At 39.9% G+C, this 24,127-nt stretch overlaps 1 protein-coding gene and 1 pseudogene across 8 annotated transcripts in view; one reads left to right on the top strand and one right to left on the bottom strand.

Moving 5' to 3' along the window:
* Positions 1-24,127, top strand: part of AOPEP (aminopeptidase O (putative)) — a 437,655-nt gene that overhangs the window by 299,846 nt on the left and 113,682 nt on the right. For 7 of the 8 annotated variants that reach the window (XM_071221641.1, XM_024558404.4, XM_053925241.2 and 4 more), the window contains 3 exons: positions 4,717-4,819; positions 5,487-5,594; positions 18,946-18,989. In XM_071221641.1, coding sequence (XP_071077742.1) covers positions 4,717-4,819; positions 5,487-5,594; positions 18,946-18,989 — 255 coding nt within the window. Of the gene's footprint in view, positions 1-4,716; positions 4,914-5,486; positions 5,595-18,945; positions 18,990-24,127 lie in introns of those variants that run through there. The other variant, XM_071221642.1, reaches the window with a different exon arrangement.
* LOC128779658 (small ribosomal subunit protein uS10-like) lies at positions 18,220-18,611 on the bottom strand (annotated as a pseudogene).

Here is a 24,127-nt window from a genome sequence, read left to right as displayed (position 1 = left end):
GGGACTGCTGTACTCTTTTTGGGTGTGACTTCTTTCACTCACCTGTGAGAGTCATCTGTTCTCACATGTAGTGGGAGTTCAGTAGTTCATTTGTTTCCTGCTTTCTCTCTGTGCAGACCTGGGATAAGTGGCATTGTGAGAACCAGAGCAACACAGTCCTTTTACACTCATGGAGCATCACAAAGGTTGCCTGGGCACTGCTCCCTCCAGCACTACATCTACTTTAAAAGGAATCTCTTGGGGATTTCTACGTTTGCCTTGGATGCTGTCAGCATAAAAGAATTTTCTTGAACACAATCTCATTTGGAGAGGGTAGAAGGAAAGATTAAGAGAGTGATGCTTTCTGGAAGGACATTTTTAGGCAAAGGAAATAAAGCACCAACTAAAAGCATCATTAGGAACTTGAGCCTGGAAACAAGCCTTCAGCGCAGAGATTTACATCTGTCTTCTGTGCCCCTCCTTCTATTAGCCTAATTCAGAGCTCAAGGGCTTAAGAAATTTACTGCAAGCCTGTCTCTCTTGAGGCTGGGAAAACTGGTTTGAATTCAGATTCTGAGAAGCCTTCCTCCCTGCAAGGCTGTGGCTGGTGGGCTTTCCCTATCACAGCCAGTGTGGTTTTCTTTATAAAAACACTCAACCCCAGGACAAACTTGAGAACAGGAATAAAGCTGATGCTTTTCAATACAGTCTTAAATGAAGATGAAAGGGACTAGTTATTCCTGCAAGCATAGTCATGTAGATAAGTCAGGAATCAAGTGGAAAAACTGAAACTATGCAGTTTGCTCTAGTGGTTGGTTGTCCCAAGCCTTGTGTTTGCTGGGGTAATGTATTGAAATGTTCAGCAGAGATTTAATCGGACGTTCTTTGCTTGGCAGTTAGAGCACACTGCAAAGTGGTTGATTTGGCAAGCTGAGTCATCCTCAGGCAATTCCTTTTAGGTCCAACATCCTTACATGTTGTGTTTGCGGACGTGTGGGATTAAGTGAAAGAACAGCCTAAATCCATTGCCTTTAACATCAGATGACCAACCTTGAAATTAGCAGTATTCATTTCTAAGAACTTTATAATATTTTATTAAGTTTATTGCATATTTTATGTATCCCTGGCCCTTACCAGGGATTTTACATACATATTTCCATTATTCCCCATAGGACCTAGGTAGATAGGTAGATGACTTCCATTTTGCAAGTGAATAAATTGAGGATTAAAAAAATTAACTGAACTGCTAGTAAGTAACAGGCATAAGAGGTAAGGTTGAAATTCAACACAAGGTCTTTTTGATTCCAAAGGCCGTGTCCCTTATACTTACACCACACTACCATCTAAAAATAACCACCGGCCTTTCTGATGTGCTGGTACTCTCATGAGCCATTGAGTTCCACTACCTCAGTACGTACTGTTCAGTGTTTGTCCAACAAATGACTGGTTTTAGAACAGCTGAAAGCTTCAAATACCTTGTCACATATTTTAACTTCAGCTAGTTGTTGAAGCTTCACTATAACACAATTATATTTTATTAAAAGGACTTTTTAAAATATTTAAAATCATAGAGCATAATGGAAAACACTCTAATAGATAATAATGAGTCATTGGTTTTGGTCCTAATAACCAGAAATCAAAACAAGTCATGAGAACTTGGATGCAGACTTAATCCCTATGTGCCTCATTTTCCCTTGTTTGTGAAATGAGGAGGTTGAAGTATGTGGTTACAAATGTCCATACCTGTTCTAAAAACGTGGGCTTCTATAACTTCTGTTTTTGTGATTCTAAAATGACTTCAGAGTACAATACTCCTTTTAAATTTTGTTTTTATTTTTCAACTACAGTTGGCATTCAATACCATATTAGTTTTAGCTATATAGCATAGTGGTTAGAGATTTGTATAGCTTATTTTAAAATTTTAATCTTTATTGTATGTTTTCCCATTACCATTTCATCCCCTTATATCTCCCTTGCCCCAGCAATTACCACACTGTTGTCCATGTCCATGGACATTAATAGAACTTTCAAAGTGATACCCCCATTAAGCCTTGCACCTGCCTGACATCTTGTAGAGTTATTACAGTATTATTGACTATATTCCCTAAGCTGTACCTTATATCCCCATAACTATTTTCTAACAGCCAATTTGTACTTTACCTCTTTCACCCAATCCCACCAAACTCCTCCCATCAGGAAACCATCAGTTTGTTCTCTGTATCTATGAGTTCGCTTCTGTCTTGCTTGTTCATTAAATAAATGTTTCTTTTTTTAAAATATATTTATTGGTTATGCTATTACAGTTGTCCCATTCCCCCCCCCCTCACTCCACCCTGCCCACCCCCTCCCTCCCACATTCCACCCCTATAGTACATGTCCATGGGTCATACTTATAAGTTCCTTGGCTTCTACATTTCCTACACTATTCTTACCCTCCCCCTGTCTATTTTCCACCTATCATCTATGCTACTTATTCTCTGTACCTTTCCCCCCCTCCCCCTCCCACTCCCTATTGACAACCCTCCATGTAATCTCCATTTCTATGGTTCTGTTCCTGTTCTAGTTGTTTGCCTAGTTTGCTCTTGTTTTTGTTTTAGGTGTGGTCGTTAATAACTGTGAGTTTGCTCTCATTTTTACTGTTCCTATTTTTGATCTTCTTTTTCTTTGGTAACTCCCTTTAACATTTCATATAATAAGGGCTTGGTGATGATGAACTTCTTTAACTTGACCTTATCTGAGAAGCACTTTATCTTCCCTTCCATTCTAAATGATAGCTTTGCTGGATACAGTAATCTTGGATGTAGGCCCTTGCCTTTCATGACTTGGAATACTTCTTGCCAGCCCCTTCTTGCCTGTGAGGTCTCTTTGGAGAAATCAGCTGACAGTCTTATGGGAAGTCCTTTGTAGGTAACTGTGTTCTTTTCTCTTGCTGCTTCTAAGATTCTCTCCTTCTGTGTAATCTTGGGGAATGTAATTATGATGTGCCTTGGTGTGTTCCTCCTTGGGTCCAGCTTCTTTGGGACTCTCTGAGCCTCCTGGACTTCCCAGAAGTCTATTTCCTTTGCCAGATGAGGGAAGTTCTCCTTCATTATTTGTTCAAATAAGTTTTCAATTTTTTGTTCTTCCTCTTCTCCTTCTGGCACCCCTATAATTCGGATGTTGGAACGTTTCAAGATGTCCTGGAGGTTCCTAAGCCTCTCCTCATTTTTCTGAATTCTTGTTTCTTCATTGTTTTCTGGTTGGATATTTCTTTCTTCCTTCTGGTCCACACCATTGATTTGAGTCCCAGTTTCCTTCGCATCACTATTGGTTCCCTGTACATTTTCCTTTGTTTCTCTTGGCATAGCCTTCATTTTTTCATCTAGTTTTCGAACAAATTCAACCAGTTCTGTGAGTGTCTTGATAACCAGTGTTTTGAACTGTGCATCCGATAGGTTGGCTATCTCTTCCTCACTTAGTTGTATTTTTTCTGGAGCTTTGAAGTGTTCTGTCATTTGGGCCTTTTTTTTTTTTTTGTCTTGGTGTGTCTGTTACTTAAAGGGGCCGAGCCTTAGGTGTTCCCAGGGCGGGGTGGGGTAACGCTGGTGGCTGCACTGTGAAGCTGTACGTAGGGGAGGGGCCGAGAGGGAGCAATGGCGCCTGCTCCACTCTCCACGGGATTTCAATCTTTCACTCTGCTACCCACAATCAAACTGGGCACCTCTGGTGCTGGTTCCCGAGTGGGTGGGCTTGTGCACACCCTAGGCCCCTGTGAGTCTCTCCAACGACCTCTCATGTGAGGCTGGGAGTCTCTCCTGCTGCCGCCCCAACCCCCACGGGCGTTTTCAATCAGAGGTTTGAGGCTTTATTTCTCCGCACTGGAGTCCTGGGTTGCGTGGTCTGCTTCGCTCCCCACCGTTTGTCTGGTTTATCTATGCGCGAATGTGGGGCCGTGGGGTGCTACCCGCTGCTTTGCCTGCCCCGTTTTCTGCCACTCTGAGTCCGGCCCTCTCGGTTTATCTGCGCGAATGTGGGGCCGTAGGGTCTGCTAGTGGTCAGACTGCCTGCCCGTTCATCCCACACTCCTCTAGTCTCGGTCCCGCCATGGCAACACCAGTCCTCTCCGCCTCGGCTGCCCATCTCCGCCCCTCCTACCAGCCTGGATGAATGTTTACCCTTCATTTCCTTGGTGTTGGACTTCTTGCCGTTTGATTTTCTGTCAGTTCTGGTTGTGCGAGGAGGCACAGTGTGTCTACCTACGCCGCCATCTTGGTTCTCAAAACACTTAAATAAATGTTTCTTAAAGGAACCTCATTATTAAATGCAAATCAAGAGAATTGAATAACATGGGGTTTTCAAAAATTTTTGAAAAAGATATAAGTTCTTTACTCTTCGAAGTAAAGAAACATTTTACATTGCATTTCCCAGTTCACCATTCCCACCAAAAGAAAAGTGCATAGGTTCTTACACAATGCACATTGGAGCTTGGATTCCTTGAGGGTCTGGCAAGCATTAATCTTGGATAAGATGATGTAAAATATTGCCAATGGCCAGCCTCAAGTTGCCAACCCAAATATAAATTGCTCCTTGTTCAGTATACAAATTTATAATGTAAATTGTTTTAAATTATACCTGGTACTATTGAAGAGAATTAAGGCACTGTTGAGCAACTCTGAAAATAAGACTACGATGATATTATGGTCTAGTTAGTTAAAAAGGTGCTATACTTAAAAAAAAAATTTTACTGCATCATTTTAGACCCAATAAAGAGAAAACTGGCCACATGAGTGATTCAGGATCATCTGTCATCAAACATGGGCTCAACCCAGAGAAGGTCTTCATGCAGGTTCATTATTTAAAGGTAAGCGCATCTAAGTGACAGAAGCCAGTTATTATGGTAAGGCAGTTTTTTGGTTATGCATGTAAGTAGTGAAGATTAGTATTTAGTAACATGGTTGGGGCAAAACAAACAAACAAAAAACCGTACATTGTAATGACATTTGACTGGATAGATATCTGAATGTCCAATAGTTAAAACACTTTATATCCCCCAAATGGGGCATGAGTCAAAGGGACCTGAATGATTTCCTGCCCTGGACCTCCCTTCTCCCTGCCTCATGTCAGCTTTGAAGAGCAGAATCTTAAAATTGCTGTCATGTTCCAACTAGAATATAGGAGTAAGAAGGAAGCATTTTAAGTTGTAAAGTTCTTTCCTGATGGCTGAGGGAGAGAAGAGCCATCCTGGTCCTGGTCTGTGATGGGTGTCCAGACTTCATGTAAACCAAGAAAAAATGAGAATGGGAATGCCCAGGTGAGTTGAAAGCAAAGTAATCGATCATTAACTTCTAGGCCCAACCCTACTGGTAAGAATATAAAGGGCAGCCTGGAACACATCAAATGGAGCATTCTAGATAGATATGCACAAAGGTGGGTAAGCTGGTGGGTAAGTTAGAGTGGATTGTGTAAGCATTTTTCTGATGAATCTATGATAGTCATCTTTTTTACTTCTACTTCTTCCTTTCTTCTAGGGCTATTTCCTTCTCCGGTTCCTTGCCAGAAGACTTGGAGATGACACCTATTTTTCATTTTTAAGGAAATTTGTTCACACATGTCATGGGCAGTTGATTCTTTCCCAGGTAATTTATGAGTTCTCATGAGTATGATATACATTTGGTGGGGTGTGGCATGTGGGGACTAGATGATGTGAGCATTAAAAATTGGGGGAAAGATTTACAATTTAATGAAATAGGAAAAGCAGGAAGCTAATGAAGAGGACACAGGGAAGTGTTTTAGAGAAGTGATCTCCCTCCAGTTTCAAGACATCTGTGACCCAAAGCTATCTTGTGCACAGTGATATGGATAGTTGCATCTTAAGTGACCTTAAAAACAAAAACAAGAAAACAGTCTTGTTCCTCTACCTGGAATGATCTTTGCAAGGTTGGCTCCTTCTTATCCTTTTGTCTCGGACTGAATACCACACTCTTAGAGTCACCCCAGCTAATCATATCTGCATCCACCCTGTCATTCTCTACCCTTTGCCTTTTTACTACCCTTCATTGTCATTGCCATTGCATTATATATTTTCATGTAAGGTCACTTGTTTTTTTCCTTTTTCCTCCATTCTATGTATAAAGTCAGCAAGGCCAGACCATGTTCTTCATTTGGTCAGTACTTAATATATAGTTGACACACAGTATGTACGCCATATATATTTGATAAACCAATAGATTAACAACAAGATACACTGAAATATTCAGACAGCCTGATCTCAAAACTATCAAAGAAAGAATGTCAGCTTATATAAGTGTGTGGCCAAGGTGCACATAGTAAAAAGAAAGTTAACAAAGGGGGACTGGCTCTGGAAACAGTGCATGTACCTAGCTGATAGAGAGTAGAAGATGGAGCCTCAGCTCAGATTGGATTGATGGTTTTGGTTTTTTTTAAGATTTTATTTATTTACTTTTAGAGAGAGGGGAAGGGAGGGAGAAAGAGAGGGAGGGAAACATCAATGTATGAGAGATACATCCATTGATTGCCTCTCACATGCCCCCAACTGGACACCTGGCCTGCAACCCAGGTGTGTGCCCTGACTCGAAATCGAACCAGCAGCCTTTCAGTTCATAGGTTGGTGCTCAATCCACTGAGCCATACCAGCCAAGGATGGGTATTTTTGATATGTGACATTTGTGCTCTTATGCAGGTTGGGGCCACATTGTCCACAATGTCAGATATAAATGATGTGCAAGTATAATCTGAACACATGGAGAGAAGAGCATGAGTGTGCTGGCTCTTCCTCATCTCCACATTCCTTTTATTCTTTTGGTTAGGGAAGAGGGACTTTTCCTAAACATAAATGTGGAAAGGCAACTTGAAAACTAGCTCAGAAGCCATACGCTTGGTTGACCAATTAGATGAGATTCCTACTGCCAAAAACCACTTCTGCCAAGATCCTGCCATGTTAAATGAGTGCATTGTATTTACTGTGTATCTGAGGTTCTGATTTCAACTTCCCATGGAATACTTAGTGCTCCCTCCACCAAATCATTCAGTTTTTTTTTCATCTCTTTCAAATAACAGTTTTATGTTTTTTATAAAAGCTTTATTGACACATACCATAAAAGTGTCCAGTTTAAAGTATATAAGCCAATGGGTTTTTTTTTTTTCCAAGTATACACAAGGTTGGTCTACAGCCATACCACCCCGAACACGCCCAATCTCATCAAATATACACAAGGTTGTGCCACCACTACCAACCACTATGTAATTTCGGAACATTTCCATCATCCTTAAAACAAACCCTTTGTCTATTAGCTGTCATTCCTCTTTTCCACCCTCCTCAGCCCCTGGCAACCACTAACCTGCTTTCTATCTCTAGGGATTTGCCTATTCTGGACATTTCGTGTAAATGGAGTCATATAATACAGGGTCGGGCAAAAGTAAGTTTACAATCATGAGTACACAAAACACAGTTTATTCTTGTGTTACTTATTAATTACTGTATTATTTATTTGTATTACACTGTAAACCTACTTTTCCCACCCCTGTATGTGGCCTTTGTGACTGGCTTGTCATTCAGCATAATGTTTTCAAGGTTCATGTTGGATCATGTATCAGTACTTTATTCTTCTTTTTATTTTAATTTTTACTTTTTAAATTGTGGTAAAATATACATAAAATTTACCATTTTAACCATTTTTAAGTACATAGTTCAGTGCATTAAGTACATTTATACTGTTGTGCAACCATTACCACCATGCCTACAGAATGTTTTAATCTTCCCAAATTGAACTTGTATCCATTAAACAATAATTCCATATTCTTCCCTCCCCACAGTGTCTGGCAGCCACCCTTCTACTTTCTGTCTCTGGGTTTGCTACTCTAGGGACCTCATATAAGTGGCATCATACATTATTTGTCCTTTTCTGTCTGGCTTATTTCATAGTATCTTCAAGGTTCATCCATCTTGAAGCATGTGTCAGAAATTTTTTCCTTTTTAAGGCTCAATATTTTGTTGTATACACACACACATACACACACACCCCACATTTTCTTTATCCATTCATCTGTTGATGGATGCTTGGGTTATTTACACTGTTTGGCTCTTATAAATAATATTGCTTTGAACATTGGTATACAAATATCTTTTCAAGTCCCTGCTTTCAAGTTTTTTGAGTATATACCCAGAAATGGAATTAGTAGATCATATAATTTAATTTTTTGAGATATTACCTTACTGTTTTCTACATTGGTTGTACAATTTCACATTCTCACCAGCAATGCCAAGGATTCCAGTTTCTCCACATCCTCACCAATGCTTGTTTTCTATTTTTTTGATAATAGCCATCCTAGTGAGTATGAAATGGCATCTTATTGTTGTTTTTAATTGCCTTTCTCTGATAGCTAGTGATGTTGAGCGCTTTTTCATGTGTTTACTGGCAGTTTGTATATCTTCTTTGGAGAAATGTTTATTAAGATCATTTGCTGATTTTTTATATTGTTGTCTTTTATTATTCAGTTGTAAGAGTAGTTTATATATTCTAGATTCAAGTCCTTTTTCAGATTATGATTTGCAAGTATTTTCTTCACTGCCTAATTGAAAATTATGAAGATGTAATCCTATGTTTTCTTCAAAGAGTTTTATGGTTTTTACTCTTACATTTAGATCCCTTAACTATATTGAGTTAATTTTTGTGTATGGCATGAGTTAGATGGTCAAACTTCATTTTTTGCATGTGAATTTCCAGTTGTCTCATGACCATTTGTTGAAAAGACTATTCTTTCCCTTCCTGAATTACCCTTATTGAAAATCAATTGACCATAAATGTAAGAGTTTATATCCAGACTGTCAGTTTTATTCCATTTATCTATATTTCTTTCCTTATGCCAGTACCAGAGTAAGTTTGGAAATTACTGCTTTTTCAACTGACACATACACATTTTTTAAAAAAACTTCAAGAAATAAAAGAAAGTACAAAGAAGAATATAAATTACCATTCAAAACCCCACCACCCATAAATACCTAAAATTAATATTAGGTGAATGCCACTCTGTATTTTTCATTCTCTTTATAAATGTTGTATATGATATGTGTACATGTATCTGTGTCTCTGTGCACACAATATATGTGTGTATACACATATATAGATACAAGGATATATTTAGAAGTAAGTATAAAAATATTATATTAGCTTTTTAATAAATGTTTTAAATTTTATTTTACTTAAATTTAACAAATGAAAAAGAAAGTAAAATGAATATAAAGGGTTTTCCTGAATATAATCTAAAAGTTCATGTTTCCTAAAATATTCTTTTTGGTTAAAAAACACAATTATAAAGCAATCTTTATAGGTTAAAATTGTTATTTTTCTCTTTATATATTACAATTTTAGAAAGCATGATTCACTTTTGTAAAAGATAATGAAACCAGTAATTATATGCTTCTACTACTTCCCCGCAACTCTAAATTTTTATTGATTAATTTTTGCATAGTTTAGGTTCAGATTAATTATAGTATATACTGTAACCACAGTTTTCACAGTTGTAGAATCTTGGCTCTGTATTTAAAGGATTTCAGTATTTACCATAGTCACTTTACCATACTTCTATACTCTTGAATTCTTTATTTTCATTCAACTTTTTGTTGGCTGAATTTTGTTATGAAATTGGTGTTTAACTTGCAGACTCACTGGCTCTGTGATGTCTGAGTTCTTATGTGCTTTAGAATGTTTGCTTGTTGCCTTTATATTTGATTTATAAACTGGCAGGGCATAATATTCTTGGGTTGCATTTTCATTTCCTTGGAACTTTGTGGATATTGCTTAGCTGCCTTCTGGCATTAAATACTGCTCTTGAAAATTTGAAGTCAGCTGACTTTTCCCTCTATACATACTACTCAGATGACAGAAGAATTCTTTCATTATCTTTGACATTTAATTGCAGATAAAAATATTTAATCAAAAAATGGCTTGGTGTCCATGAGTCTGTATCATTGTTTTTCCTATAAAACAGTGTATATTTTTAGTTGGAGCTTGTATTTTTCCTTCTTTCACTGAAATTGTCTTAATTATGTCTTTGAACATATTCTCTTTTATATTTCCCTTGCAGGTGACCAGTTATCCATATGTTGTATCACCTTTGTCTTCCATACCTGTTATTTTCTAATTGCTTTTGTCTTTTTATTCTTCATGGCATGTATTTATCTCAAGCAACATTATTATTTTTTATAACATTATTATTTTTTCCTTTAATGTCTGTTCTTTGCTGTTTCTATTTTATTAATGCCCTACTCCGGCATTATTTTGGTCCTTAATTTATTTCCTTTGCTTTGCAATCTCATTTTTCATTTCATTTTGTTGTTTTGTGATCTTGTCTTTGAGCTTTCATTGCACTGAATTTATGATCTTTTGTTAATTTATTTTATAGTGTAATGCATTCATGGAGAATTTTTTTCTCTTTCTTGGACTATATTTTCTTCAAGACTGTATTCTTTTTCTTTATGTTGTGCTTTTTATTTCTGTCTCTCTTTTTATTTCTGCCATGCTTTTCTTCTTGCTCATCCTCAGCATCAGTAGCACTGTTTTGACTTTTTGTTTATGCTCATATGCATTGGAATATTATCCTTGATTTCTTTCCCAACTCTTCTGAGACATGTCTTTCTTCCTTTCTAAGCTACAGTTTGAATGCATGGAGGGGGCCCAGGGAAAGAGCACAGGGAGCTGTATGCAGCCTTTGTTGCAAGAATTTGGCTTCTTTATCTCTTGAAATTTTGTTAAATGTACCCACTCAAGATTCACTTTACCTAATTTGGATGCAGCTTATTTCCACTGCAGCTGCTTCCTCAATTAATATTGTTTACTAATTCATCATGGAGCTCTAGATCCTACACAGTTCAGCAGAGTATCATCCTCAGGTGTTTATTTCCCAGCTATCACTCATCTTTCCCTGGCAAACATTTCTAATCCCTCCCAGTCAAAAAAAAAGAGGAAGAATAAAGATATTCCTCTTTCTTTCCAAATGTGTGGGTGGTATGTGGGAGAATTTTCAGGGTTTGGACAATTCACCAGTCCCAATACTGCTGAGCATGAGGTTGGAAGTGGTGCAGAAAAGAGGTTGGAAACTGTGTTGGAATCTTATATCTCTTTCCTTAGTTGCCTCTTTTAAATTTATACCACAAGGATGTACTTCTTTCCTGGTTTAAATGGTGCTGGTGAAGTTTTTGCTGATTTTTTAAGTGGATTGTGTTTTTGTTTATATTGCTAATTAATCTTATGTATAGTATTAATACTGATGAGGAAGGCTATGGTCCAGTTTCTTTACTCAGAAGTCCCTCAATTTATTCTTTTTAAAATTTACTTCTTAATTTTTTCCCTTCCAAACATCCTACCTGTACAGAATTTAGGTATTATCATTTTTCAGCCTCAATGAAAACTGCTTTCTTGAGCTTGACTTCTTTCTTCTCAGTTCTTATCCTGCCAACACGGTCCTTGCCTCAACATTTTGATTGTTTGTTTTGTCTCTCCTCCCTTCCTCCCCCATGACCATGATAATTATTCAAAAATATCTGTCAGAAATGCTTATACTGTGTTATTATGAAGTGAATGCCAGTTTATCCAGTAGAATCTACACGCACCTACTTTTTTCATTGAGTACTTTCACCAGGACTAAAAAATGACCAAATTAGCCATGTGCCAAAATCAATATAGTTTTCTTTTTAAACATAAAGCTTAATTTACCTGGTTAACATATAGATTACTAGGAGAGTGGGAAATGAAAACAAAAATTCCTAAAGAATGTATTTTTTTTTAATGTTTCTCTGTTAAAGAGAAAAAGCTTCTGTGATGAGTCCACTGCATGGGGATATGCGAATTTACAAAAAAAAAAAAAAAAAAAAAAAAAAAGAAGAAGAAGAGGAAGAGGGGGGGGGGGAGGGGGAGGAGGAGGAGGAGGAGGAGGAGAGGAGAGAAGAGAGAAGAAAGAAGGAAGAAGAAGAAGAAGAAGGAAAGAGAGAAAAAGAGAGAGAAAGGATGGATGCATGGAAGGAAGGAAGGGAGGGAGGGAGGAAGGGGAAAACTAGCATTTCGAGGTTAAAAATTAGGTCTATGAAAGGAGTAAGAAGGGTTCTATAAAGAAAGATGCAATTGTAACTGGAAAATGCAAAAGGGCAGAATTAAAGTTAATTCTGCAAACCCTGCTTCTCATGCAATTAAATTCTCCCCCTTGCCATTGAATTGATGTAATTCCCCCCTCCCATAATTGAGCATAAATTACTGTACAAATGTGGGATAAGTTGATATGGGCTCTAAGGAGATGATGAAGTAAAATTAGTAAGAAATTATACTTATAGTACTTGGATTTTTTAAGATGCAAGAATATAGAACCAAGATTGCGGCATAGGTAGACACACTGCGCCTCCTCGCACAACCAGAACTGACAGAGAATCCAACGGCAAGGAAGTCCGACACCAAGGAAATAAAAAATAAACATGCATCCAGACCCGTAGGAGGGGTGGAGATGGGCAGCCAGGGCAGAGAGGACTCGCGTTACCGTGGCGGGACCGAGACTGGTGGAGTGTGGGACGAAAGGGGCAGGCAGTCTGACCACTAGCAGACCCTGCGGCCCCACATTCGCGCACAGAAAAAGCAGAAAAACGGCGGGGACCAAAGCAGACCTCGCAACCCAGGGCTCCAGCTCGGGGAAATAAAGCCTCAAACCTCTGATTGAAAACACCCGTGGGGGTTGGGGCGGCAGCAGGAGAAACTCCCAGCCTCACAGGAGAGGTGGTAAGAAAGACCCACAGGGGCCTAGGGCATGCACAAGCCCACCCACTCGGGAACCAGCACTAGAGCGGCCCAATTTGATTGTGGGTAGCAGAGTAAAAGATTGAAATCCCGTGGAGAGTGGAGCAGGCGCCATTGCTCCCTCTCGGCCCCTGCCCCATGTACAGAGGCCAGCACAGCGACCAGCATTACCCCACCCCGGTGAACACCTGAGGCTCGGCCCCTTTAAGTAACAGACACACCAAAACAAACAAACAAAAAAAAGGCCCAAATGACAGAACACTTCAAAGCTCCAGAAAAAATACAACTAAGTGAGGAAGAGATAGCCAACCTATCGGATGCACAGTTCAAAACACTGGTTATCAAGACACTCACAGAATTGGTTGAATTTGTTCGAAAACTAGATGAAAAAATGAAGCCTATGCTAAGAGAAACAAAGGAAAATGTACAGGGAACCAATAGCGATGGGAAGGCAAGTGGAACTCAAATCAAGGGTGTGGACCAGAAGGAAGAAAGCAACATGCAACCAGAAAAGAATGAAGAAACAAGAACTCGGAAAAATGAGGAGAGGCTTATGAACCTCCAGGACATCTTGAAATGTTCCCACATCCGAATATAGGGGTGCCAGAAGGAGAAGAGGAAGAACAAAAAATTGAAAACTTATTTGAACAAATAATGAAGGAGAACTTCCCTCATCTGGCAAAGGAAATAGACTTCCGGGAAGTCCAAGAGGCTCAGAGAGTCCCAAAGAAGCTGGACCCAAGGAGGAACACACCAAGGCACATCATAATTACATTCCCCAAGATTACACAGAAGGAGAGAATCTTAGAAGCAGCAAGAGAAAAGAACACAGTTACCTACAAAGGACTTCCCATTAGACTGTCAGCTGATTTCTCCAAAGAGACCTCACAGGCAAGAAGGGGCTGGCAAGAAGTATTCCAAGTCATGAAAGGCAAGGGCCTACATCCAAGATTACTGTATCCAGCAAAGCTATCATTTAGAATGGAAGGGAAGATAAAGTGCTTCTCAGATAAGGTCAAGTTAAAGAAGTTCATCATCACCAAGCCATTATTATATGAAATGTTAAAGGGAGTTACCAAAGAAAAAGAAGATCAAAAATAGGAACAGTAAAAATGAGAGCAAACTCACAGTTATTAACGACCACACCTAAAACAAAAACAAGAGCAAACTAGGCAAACAACTAGAACAGGAACAGAATCATAGAGATGGAGATCACCTGGAGGGTTGTCAATAGGGAGTGGGAGGGGGAGGGGGGGAAAGGTACAGAGAATAAGTAGCATAGATGATAGGTGGAAAATAGACAGGGGGAGGGTAAGAATAGTGTAGGAAATGTAGAAGCCAAAGAACTTATAAGTATGACCCATGGACATGTACTATAGGAGGGGAATGTGGGAGGGAGGGGGTGGGCAGGATGGAGTGGAGTGGGGGGGGGAAATGGGACAACTGTAATAGCATAATCAATAAATATATTAAAAAAATAAAAAAGATACAAGAATATTGCTATACAGCCAATGAAATACCTACAAAGTAATTTATTAATAAATCAGTTGTGATAAATTAATACCTAACTCAAAATTTTTACAAAATAATTATTAAAATAAAAAGAATGATTTTAAGAAACTAAAGCAAAAATAATTCTTCGCATTCTAAATATTGCTCTTGCTTCCTGGGGTATTTTTCTCCATATACTGTATCCACTGCCGGTGCAAGGAAGGACTTCAGATGTGAGGCATTATTCTATTTGGGGTTGTCCCCTCTCATTTTGACTGCAGGGTCCGTGCTTTTAATATTAGTTGGTATTCTTAGTATCATTTATTTTGGGTGAAGTAGCAATAAATAAGTAAAGTCTTATAAGGAAAACAGAGGTTGCAAGAAATAAATTTTTCATTATAGCCCTTAATAAGTTCACTTTGCCTTTGGAAGAAATAGACCTAAGCACCCAAAAATGTGTAGAAATGGATGATTGGCTTTGCCAGTGTAGTGAGGGCTATGCTAGTGCAATGAAAGAAAAAGAACACCTTGTCATACAAATTATTTGCAGATTTCCACTCCTCTGTGATTCCATATGTTTGTAATCCTAAACTCCTCACGCTACTTCCATCTCACACTCTGGGTTAAATGAGTCTCATCAGAGCTCCACTCTGCCTGTATCCCCAGGCTTGGCTCTAGGGTGGGGATGGGTCTTCTAGCTGGCGGTGTGTTCATTTGGTAGTGTTATAGTTGGTCATCTGCTCTCTTTTGAAAGAACCTGTTTTGAAAGATTTTCTGTTTATTAAAAGAAAAACTTCAAGTGATCCCAAGAAAGTTAAATGTCGTTCTTGTTTGTTTCATGTTGTATATTGTTTCAAAATGTATCTTACCAAATCTTCAGATGACAGGATTAACACTAATTTAGCAAATAAAAATGCTTAACACCCAGTTAAATTTGAGTTTCAGATAAACAACAAATAAATTTTTAGTGGTAAGTATGCCCCCAACTTAACTGGGTGTCCTATATTTTACCTGAGAAACCTAGTTGAGACCAAATCAAGATTCCAGAATTAGATGAACTAGAAAGATTGGTCACAATATTCAAGGTACAAATTCAATATAAATGTGATTTTTGAATATTTATATGTAGATTTTTAGGCCATATGGTATTGCAGTTATGTTTTTTTATTTTTTAATTTTTTTAAATATATTTTATTGATTATGCTATTACAGTTGTCCCATTTCCCCCCCTTTACTCCACTCCATCCTGCACACCCCCTCGCTCCCATATTCCCCCCCTATAGTTCACGTCCATGGGTCATACATATAAGTTCTTTGGCTTCTACATTTCCTATATTATTCTTACCCACCCCCTGTCTATTTTGTACATACTATTTATGCTCTCTCTCCCCCTCCCACTCCCCTGTTGATAACCCTCCATGTGATCTCCATTTGTGTGATTCTGTTCCTGTTCTAGTTGTTTACTTAGTTTGCTTGTGTTTTTGTTTTAGATGTGGTCATTAATAACTGTGAGTTCGCTGTCATTTTTACTGTTCATATTTTTTATCTTCCTTTTTTTAGATCAAACCCTTCATTTTTTAAAAATATATTTATTGATTATGTTATTACAGTTGTCTCATTTCCCCCCCACACTCCACTCCATCCTGCCCACCCCCTCCCTCCCACATTCCCCCCCTATAGTTCATGTCCATGGGTCATACTTGTAAGTTCTTTGGCTTCTACATTTCCTACACTATTTTTACCCTCCCCCTGTCTATTTTCCACCTATCATCTATGCTACTTATTCTCTGTACCTCCCCCCCTCACTCCCCTATTGACAACCCTCCATGTGATCTCCATCTCTATGGTTCTGTTCCTGTTCTAGTTGTTTGCCTAGTTTGCTCTTGTTTTTGTTTTAGGTGTGGTCGTTAATAACTGTGAGTTTGCTGTCATTTTTACTGTTCCTATTTTTGATCTTCTTCTTCTTAGGTAACTCCCTTTAACATTTCATATAATAAGGGCTTGGTGATGATGAACTTCTTTAACTTGACCTTATCTGGGAAGCACTTTATCTTCCCTTCCATTCTAAATGATAGCTTTGCTGGATACAGTAATCTTGGATGTAGGTCCTTGCGTTTAATCTTGGATAATGTAATTATGACGTCCCTTGCTGTGTTCCTCCTTGGGTCCAGCTTCTTTGGGACTCTCTGAGCCTCCTGGACTTCCCAGAAGTCTATTTCCTTTGCCAGATTAGGGAAGTTCTCCTTCATTATTTGTTCAAATAAGTTTTCAATTTTTTGTTCTTCCTCTTCTCCTTCTGGCACCCCTATAATTCGGATGTTGGAACATTTCAAGATGCCCTGGAGGTTCATAAGCCTCTCCTCATTTTTCCGAATTCTTGTTTCTTCATTCTTTTCTGGTTGGATGTTCCTTTCTTCCTTCTGGTCCACACTGTTGATTTGAGTTCCACTTGTCTTCCCATCGCTATTGGTTCCCTGTACATTTTCCTTTGTTTCTCTTAGGATAGTCTTCATTTTTTCATCTAATTTGGGACCAAATTCAACCAATTCTGTGAGCTTCCTGATTATCAGTGTTTTGAACTGTGCATCTGATAGGTTGGCTATCTCTTCGTTGCTTAGTTTTATTTTTTCTGGGGCTTTGATCTGTTCTTTCATTTCAGCCATTTTTTTCATCTTGGTGTGCCTGTTTCGTAAAGGGGCGGAGCCTTAAGTGTTCACCAGGGCGGGGTAATGCTCGGTGATGTACTGTGATGCTGTATGTGGGGGAGGGGTCTGATAGGTAGCAATGTCACTTGCTCCACTCTCTGCCAGTTTTCAGTCACTTCCCCAGCTACCCACAATCAAATTGGGCCCTTCTGGTGCTGATTCCCGGGTGGATGGGCTTGTGTATATTCTAGCACCTTGTTGGTCTCTCCAAGGAACTCTCCTGTGACGCTGGGAGTTTCTCAGCCTCACAGGTGTTTTCAGTCAGGTTTGAGGCTTTATTTCCCCACTCTGGAATCCTGAGTTGCGTGGTCTGTCTCGCTCCCTAGTTGTTCCTCCTAGTTTATCCGCACGTGAGTGTGGGACCACCCAGTCAGCAATCCACCACCTCGCCAGTTCCGCCAGCTGCAGCCTTGCCCCAGTCTTCTCCACCCAGCTGCCCCTCTCTGCCCCTCCTACCGATCTGGATGAATGTTTCTTCTTTAAATCCTTGGTTGTCGGACTTCCATACAGTTTGATTTTCTGTCAGTTCTGGATGTTTTTTGTTTTTAAATTTGTTGTGTCCTTCTTTTGGTTGTGCGAGGAGGCACAGTGTGTCTACCTACGCCTCCATCTTGGGTGGAAGTCCTGCAGTTATGTTTTAAAAGAGTCCTTATCTTTTAGAGACATTTACTGAAACATTGATTGATGAAATTATGTATTGTTTGGTATTCACTTGTAATTAATACAAGAAGCAGATAAGTAGAGCAGATTGGCTATGATGAAGGTTGGTTTTACTCTATTGTCTACTTTTGAATCTGTTTGAAATTTTCCATATTAAAAGAAGCAATGGGTATGTGTAAGTCATGTCTTTAGGTTTAAAATATCTGTCATTGAAACATCCTACATGTCAGCGAGTCCAGGGCTTGCACAGTGGCACTGGGAGAGGCTGCAGATGGAGGCAGGGGACAGTGTACCATTTTGGCATTGTATCACCTTTGTTCCTCCACTGGAATATTAATCATCTTGACGTTTGTCTTCATCTTTCCATAGAGCAATGCAAGAAAGTTGCAAGTTAGTGGTTAGCTTCTTGGGTTTGAGGTTTTTCAGTATGTAACAGGATATCTAGGGAAAGCTCATGAAGAGAACTGGTTAAGTAGAGAGGGACAGTGCTTTGTGCTATGGCCAGCGTTTTGAAAATAGTTAAAACACAAAATGAAATAAACCATTGGTTTGGGTCAAAATAACAAGCATTACATTTTTTATTTTGTTTGTGGTTTGTTTGGTTTTTTTTAACAACTGGCAACCAATTTATTAAAAAGATTGATGTAGGCATCTGCAATGGTGACTTCAGGCTCAACTCCTGGCTCAATACTGATGGAAGTAATCTGCTTAACAATCTCAGAAGGGCTGTGCAAGTCATTGAGTTGCTTGTGGATCCTCGTCTGAAAGTGATCCCAAGTCTTAGAACCTTCCCTGCAGGGAGTTTTTCTTGCAGTGATTCTCAGAGTTTTGGTAGGCATCCAAACTGGTCCTTTCACTTTGAGATTCTTTTCCTTTGTGCCTCTGATCAAGTCAGCACACACCTTCTCCAAAGACTTTACGTTCCTGCTGGCTAGTAATTCTAATTCGGTGAGTCGCCATCTCTGGTTCCATAGGTGTTTCTGGTATCTTTAAAAGCCATCGCAGTGGGGCCGCTTCCTGACCAACTTGTTCCTGGTTGGAGGCAAACAGCGGAGAGCCAGGAGCATAAGTAGGCTGAACAGCGATCAGCCGCAGCGGCAACTGCGACTTCCTCAAAAAGATTGTTTTTGGTTTTTAAAAAACAAATTTCTTAAACTGATTGGATTGAAGCCTTGGTAAATTAATAAATTGGGTATATAGTCTAATAATTCCGCATGGGCCAAGCTTCTCCAGCAGGTAGCTGTCAGCAGCTGGGAGTGCTCTGTCTCTGGCACGACTCCTGGCAGTTACTCATCGATGGACATCTTTAATGGTTTGCTTTTTTCTCATTCCAGGATTTCCTTCAAATGTTGTTGGAGAACATCCCAGAAGAAAAAAGGTGAGGGCCAATTTAGGAATTAAGAGCCTAGTTTTACTTTTATGCTTAAAATGACCCTGCCATTGTTTGGCTTATTAAACCAAGAAAGTTCAATCTTCCTTCTTAATAGAGGCAGGGACCTGGCCCAGCCAGCAGGAGTGCTAGGAGGATCAACCGAACTTAGAAAGGGGCCCACGTGAATACTGGAAGCTAGTGGGCACAGCAGAGAGGCCCAGAGTCAGGAGCCCCCAAAGTGGTATATGAGGCAAGCCAAAGACACTGTGCGGCCTCAACTGCTGTGGAAAGAATGGAAGAGTGGAAAGTTCTAAAAGTTAGGGTGGCTGTAGTTAACATGACTTAATATAAGGAAACACTGTTTTACTGAAGGTGAAATTATTGTGTAATAATGAGCGTGGGATCTGAAGTCAGGCTCCTCACGGTTCTAACCCCAGCTCTACCCCTTCCTATCTATATAACATTTGGAGTAGGTCACTTCATCCCTCCCAATTCCAGTTTTCTACCCTCTCTAGTGGGGTTTCACAGGGCATTAAATGGGATGATACGTATGAAAAGTAGATGCTTAATTTCTGATTGATACAACAATAATCAGCTTCTGTGCATTAGGCATATATTCAAGATCTGTCTACAGGAGATCTATTTGATCCTCATTACAGCATTTTCTCTTTATTCATCATCGTATTTTGGCATTTTCTCATTACCATCATCATCGTCGTCATGATTACGATAAGCCAACACTTTTTCAGAGGTTACTACATGCAGGCACTCAGTCAATCCTCTAAACAACACTATCTGGTATGTTCTGCTTTTATCCCTGTTTTATCAGTAAAGAGGACTGAGGTACTGAGGGGCTGAGTAAGCAGCCAGTCAGAGCTGTGTGTGGCAGGGCTGGGTTTTGCTTCTAGGTAGCCTGGCTCTGGAACCTCTGCTCTTATCCACAATGTTCCACAGGTTAAGTAACTTTCTAAAATCCCTTAGATAGCAAGAGAGGCGGTGCAGATTGGAATGAGGTCTGTCTGGCTCTTACCCATGCTCTTTGCAATTATGAGCTCACTCTGCAAAGAAAGATCCTCTTCTTTGGAGGTGTCCAGTTTTAGTCTGGCTAACCGCCTACAGGGATTCATCAAAGTTTGGATTAGATTCATTCCAACCTTTCCTTCTAATTTCCTATCTTAATTTAGGCACTAAAAGTGAACACCCTGAAACATAATTTCTAATAGTAAAATTGGTATGCAAATGTTAAAGGGGGCATCTTGAGAAATTAAACATTTCTTTCAAGAAGAACCAACATTACTGTGAATTCTCCTTTCTGTCCCACAGTTTTACCCATATTTTATGTGCAGAAATCTGTGGAATTATTTAAAGCAGACATTGATTTAGATCCATGCAAGGGCAGACACCTCAGTGTCAATGAGACTGTCTTGTAGGCAACCTAATTCCAGGGTCTTACAGGTAAGGTGTCAGGGTTTATGCTACTGGGAGATGAAGTTAAATTCAGGGGCTGGAGGAATCCAGGGGTCATGAAGATGTGGAGATTTTTTCTTCATCTTCCACATTCTACCTACAGTTCTTGGTTCAATAGTTAGAAATGTTATTGTTCAGCTTTAAAAAAAATCAAATGGGAACACACACATAAAGCAAATTGGTGCATCATACAGAGTTAACATAGCGTATTCTTTGTTAACTTCCTTAATTTCTACCTTTTCCTGTTCATGCCTTTGATGCTAAAGGAAGTCTTACCCATGGAGATTGCATGGAGCTATAGTCACTGGCCCAGATACTTAGCCTTTTAAGGTGACTCAAAGGAAGTATGGCTTGTTTTGGAAGGTCTGAAATGTTTCAGATTTACCATCTTTTCCTTTCAAAGAGAAATATGGGTTTTCTTAATGCAAAAATCACTTCAGATGTGGTTATCATTCCTAAGGTCAAGAACAATAGTTTACTTGTACGATTTTTTATTTTCCTTCTCTTTTGTACCTTCCCTGGAATAGCTTTTCAGGTCCTGTAATAGAATGGAGTGCTTTCCTTAGGAACTAATGCAGAAGAAAAAAAAAGGAAGAAGAAAACTAATAGAAATTATGTAATTACCTCTTGTTACCAAAGTGTGTTTCTGAGTAATGACTGTGCATTCTTTTAGAACTTCTTAGGGCACAAATACAGTAGTTTTCATGGAAGCGACAAATTGAATTTTAGTTTGGGAAGTCTTCTTTCTTTTTACCCTTTCCTAATAAGGTTATGGAGTTCATTTCAATGGCCCTGAGCCCTCTTGTTCCAGGGAACCTGGATTTTATCATTGTGAATATTTATTGAGGTGACACACTGTGGACACACCAAAAGATGTTTGTTGTAATTGTGGAAGAGCAGCATCTCTGTTTAATGGTGGCCAACGACCACCAACCTTCTTCCCCAATGAGAGGATACTTCTCCCAGTTAGGATCATGTTTTGGCTAGCAGGTTTAAAGTGCTTTTCAGAAATTCTCCTTAGTCCTGGCTAGTGTGACTCAGTTGGTTGGAGTATTGTCCTGTAGCTAAAGGGTTGTGGGTTCGATTTTCGGTCAGGGCACATACCTAGGTTGTGAATTGACCCCAGGTCCATGTGCATGCATGTGCGACCCCCAGTCAGATGTGTGCAACCCCTAATATGGACACATATGATCCCTAGCTGGGTGCCGATCCCTGGCCCAGGTGGATATGGGAGGCTACCAATCAATGCTTCTCTCTTGCATCAATGTTTCTCTCTCTCCCTTCCTCTCTCTCTAAAAGCAATGAAGAAAATATCTTCAGATGAGGATAAAAAATAAAAATAAAAGTAAAAATTCTCCTTAAAAATTAAGACAACTTCATAACTACAGTAAACCTATTTCAGCAAATGTACTGGAATACTTTTTGAAACTCAAACATCTTTCCTGCTAACTACTTTCTGAATCTAATTCAGCTATTGAAACAGACTGTTTGCCCTTTTACCTATGTAGCATATTGTATCAATTTTATCTAGGTCTCCAAAGACCCACACCTATCCCCAGAACATCTAATCTTTGACTCTTTTGCAAAATGATCCTTAGGCACATTGGTTAGGCAAGTGGGCCATTCTGAACAGGGCAAGGTTTTTCAGATGCGCCCAGCCAGTCATTGTTCAGGGGCTGGCATCCTCCACCATACTGCTTTTGCATTGTTCTCTTGCTTCGATTAATTTAACATTCTCTATTGAGCACCTCCCATTCCGGGCTTTAGGCTGGACAATGGGGAACAGAGGGAATAAATTCCATGCCTCGCCCAAAGGAAGCTCCTAGCTGACTGCTGAAGACACACATGAAACATACTCTGTGACTCAATATAGGAAGTGCTCTGGGGAGCTTCACAGTCCTGGGTACACAGAGAAGGGTCTCATCAGTCCCAGCCTTCAGCCTTCAGGCAAAGAAGTACCACTGAAGGTTTTAAGTGGAGGAGTGCCATCAGCAGATAGGGAAGGTACTCTGGGGTGGGGGCAGCATGGGAGATAGATGGGGGTAGGAAGAAAGAGAAGTCAGGAAACCAATTTGAAACCAGTACAACAGTTCAGTCAACAGATCTAGAGCTGGAATCAGGGCAGGAATGGTGGTGGTGGCCCTGGGGTTGGAGAGTAATGAGCAATCTGAGAGATTCCAGAGGCAAGACTTGGGTGATGGCTGGTGAACTTTGAATGGAGGAATCCAGCATGAGCCTGACCTTTCCTTCTGATCACTCAGCCACTCTGAAGTTGCACTGGAAGTATGGGGGCCCTTGTTTTATCTGGGGAGTCAGCGTGATGCAGCGGGAGCAGGAGGGACAGCGTTTGAAAGTGGAAGCAGGGAGATGAGGAGTTGCGTTTTACACGTTGTCAGTGAGAGGTTTCTGTTTAAATGCTGATGTTTAAGAGACAAAAAGAAGTAAAAGCTAGCAATGCTCACAGGGAAATCCAGACGATCCTGGGCCCTGGCCTGCCACATGAAAGAACACCCTGCAAAGTACCTTACCCACTGTACCCTGCTGCTGATGTTCCAACAGTATTGGCAGCTACCAGTTCTGTCTTTGCTCATCAATTATTGTGTTTGTGTGTACATGTTCATGTGTTGGTTTTAATTAAGTATTTTTCCTCCTCCATGGAACTAGGGAGTACTTGTTTTATAAATGTTAAGTCAGCAACCTTCATTATCTATCCAAGTACAAATGACTTCTTTTGATCAAGAAAATAAATAACCATGTGTAAAGCTTTGAAATATACCCTATTTGTATCCACTTTTAGAGAGGGCACTTAATATTTAAAACCTGTACAGAAGGTAAGTTGCATTCCAGAACGGGAGCATCTTCCATTTCAGACCTGAGCACTGAAGTTCCTAAACCTTGCCACCGTCTAGTACCTGCACTCCCAAAGGTCTCTCCATCTATCCTTTAGTCCATGTTGAAGTGTCTGGGCCATGTGCTTTCCTTCAGAGACGTGGATAGAACATGATCTTTAGAATCTCAAAAGGCTGTGGACTGGAGTAAAGAGTGATAAAGACATTTCTCCTGATCAACAAGTTGATAGGCACAGTAGCAGATGGGGCTGATACTGATACTCAACTCCCCATCCCTGTCACTGTCCCCCCAGAAATCAACTGACAAACAATATGGCACATGCACTGCCATTTTCACGCAAGCGTGCGTCTGTTTCTATGTACCTGAACATCATGAAGAGGAGAGCACTTGCTCATTTTGTGGCTTCTAACCAGCATCATGCCAGGGCATCTCACATATTCTCTCCCCTGCTACTGTAACTACTTGTGACCACATTTATAGCTCACAGGGACTGGAGATGGGCATCTAAAACTCAGGGATCTCTCCAACCAGAGGGTGCACCCACCTGCTGCTCTGGAGACCCTGGAGGCTTCAGTCAGAAGGCGGAAGTGCCACTTACAGGCACAGATTGGGAGGGTAGGTATCCAAGATGGTCTGATACTTCTGGCTATCTGTAGAAAATCAATTTCCATAGTGATGAGACATGCAGAAGAGTAATTTCCTGTAAGTCCTGAGTCCCAGCAAAGTGGAAATGCTCTGCTTGTCTGTGAGATTCAAGCCACAGGATTTCTGGGGGGAAACAGTCACCATTGGTTTGGACTCTGGGTGCCTTGATTTGAAAAGTCAAC

Source organism: Desmodus rotundus, chromosome 1, assembly GCF_022682495.2.
Source record: "Desmodus rotundus isolate HL8 chromosome 1, HLdesRot8A.1, whole genome shotgun sequence".
Lineage (NCBI taxonomy): Eukaryota > Metazoa > Chordata > Mammalia > Chiroptera > Phyllostomidae > Desmodus > Desmodus rotundus.
This window is presented reverse-complemented; position numbering and strand designations above follow the sequence as displayed.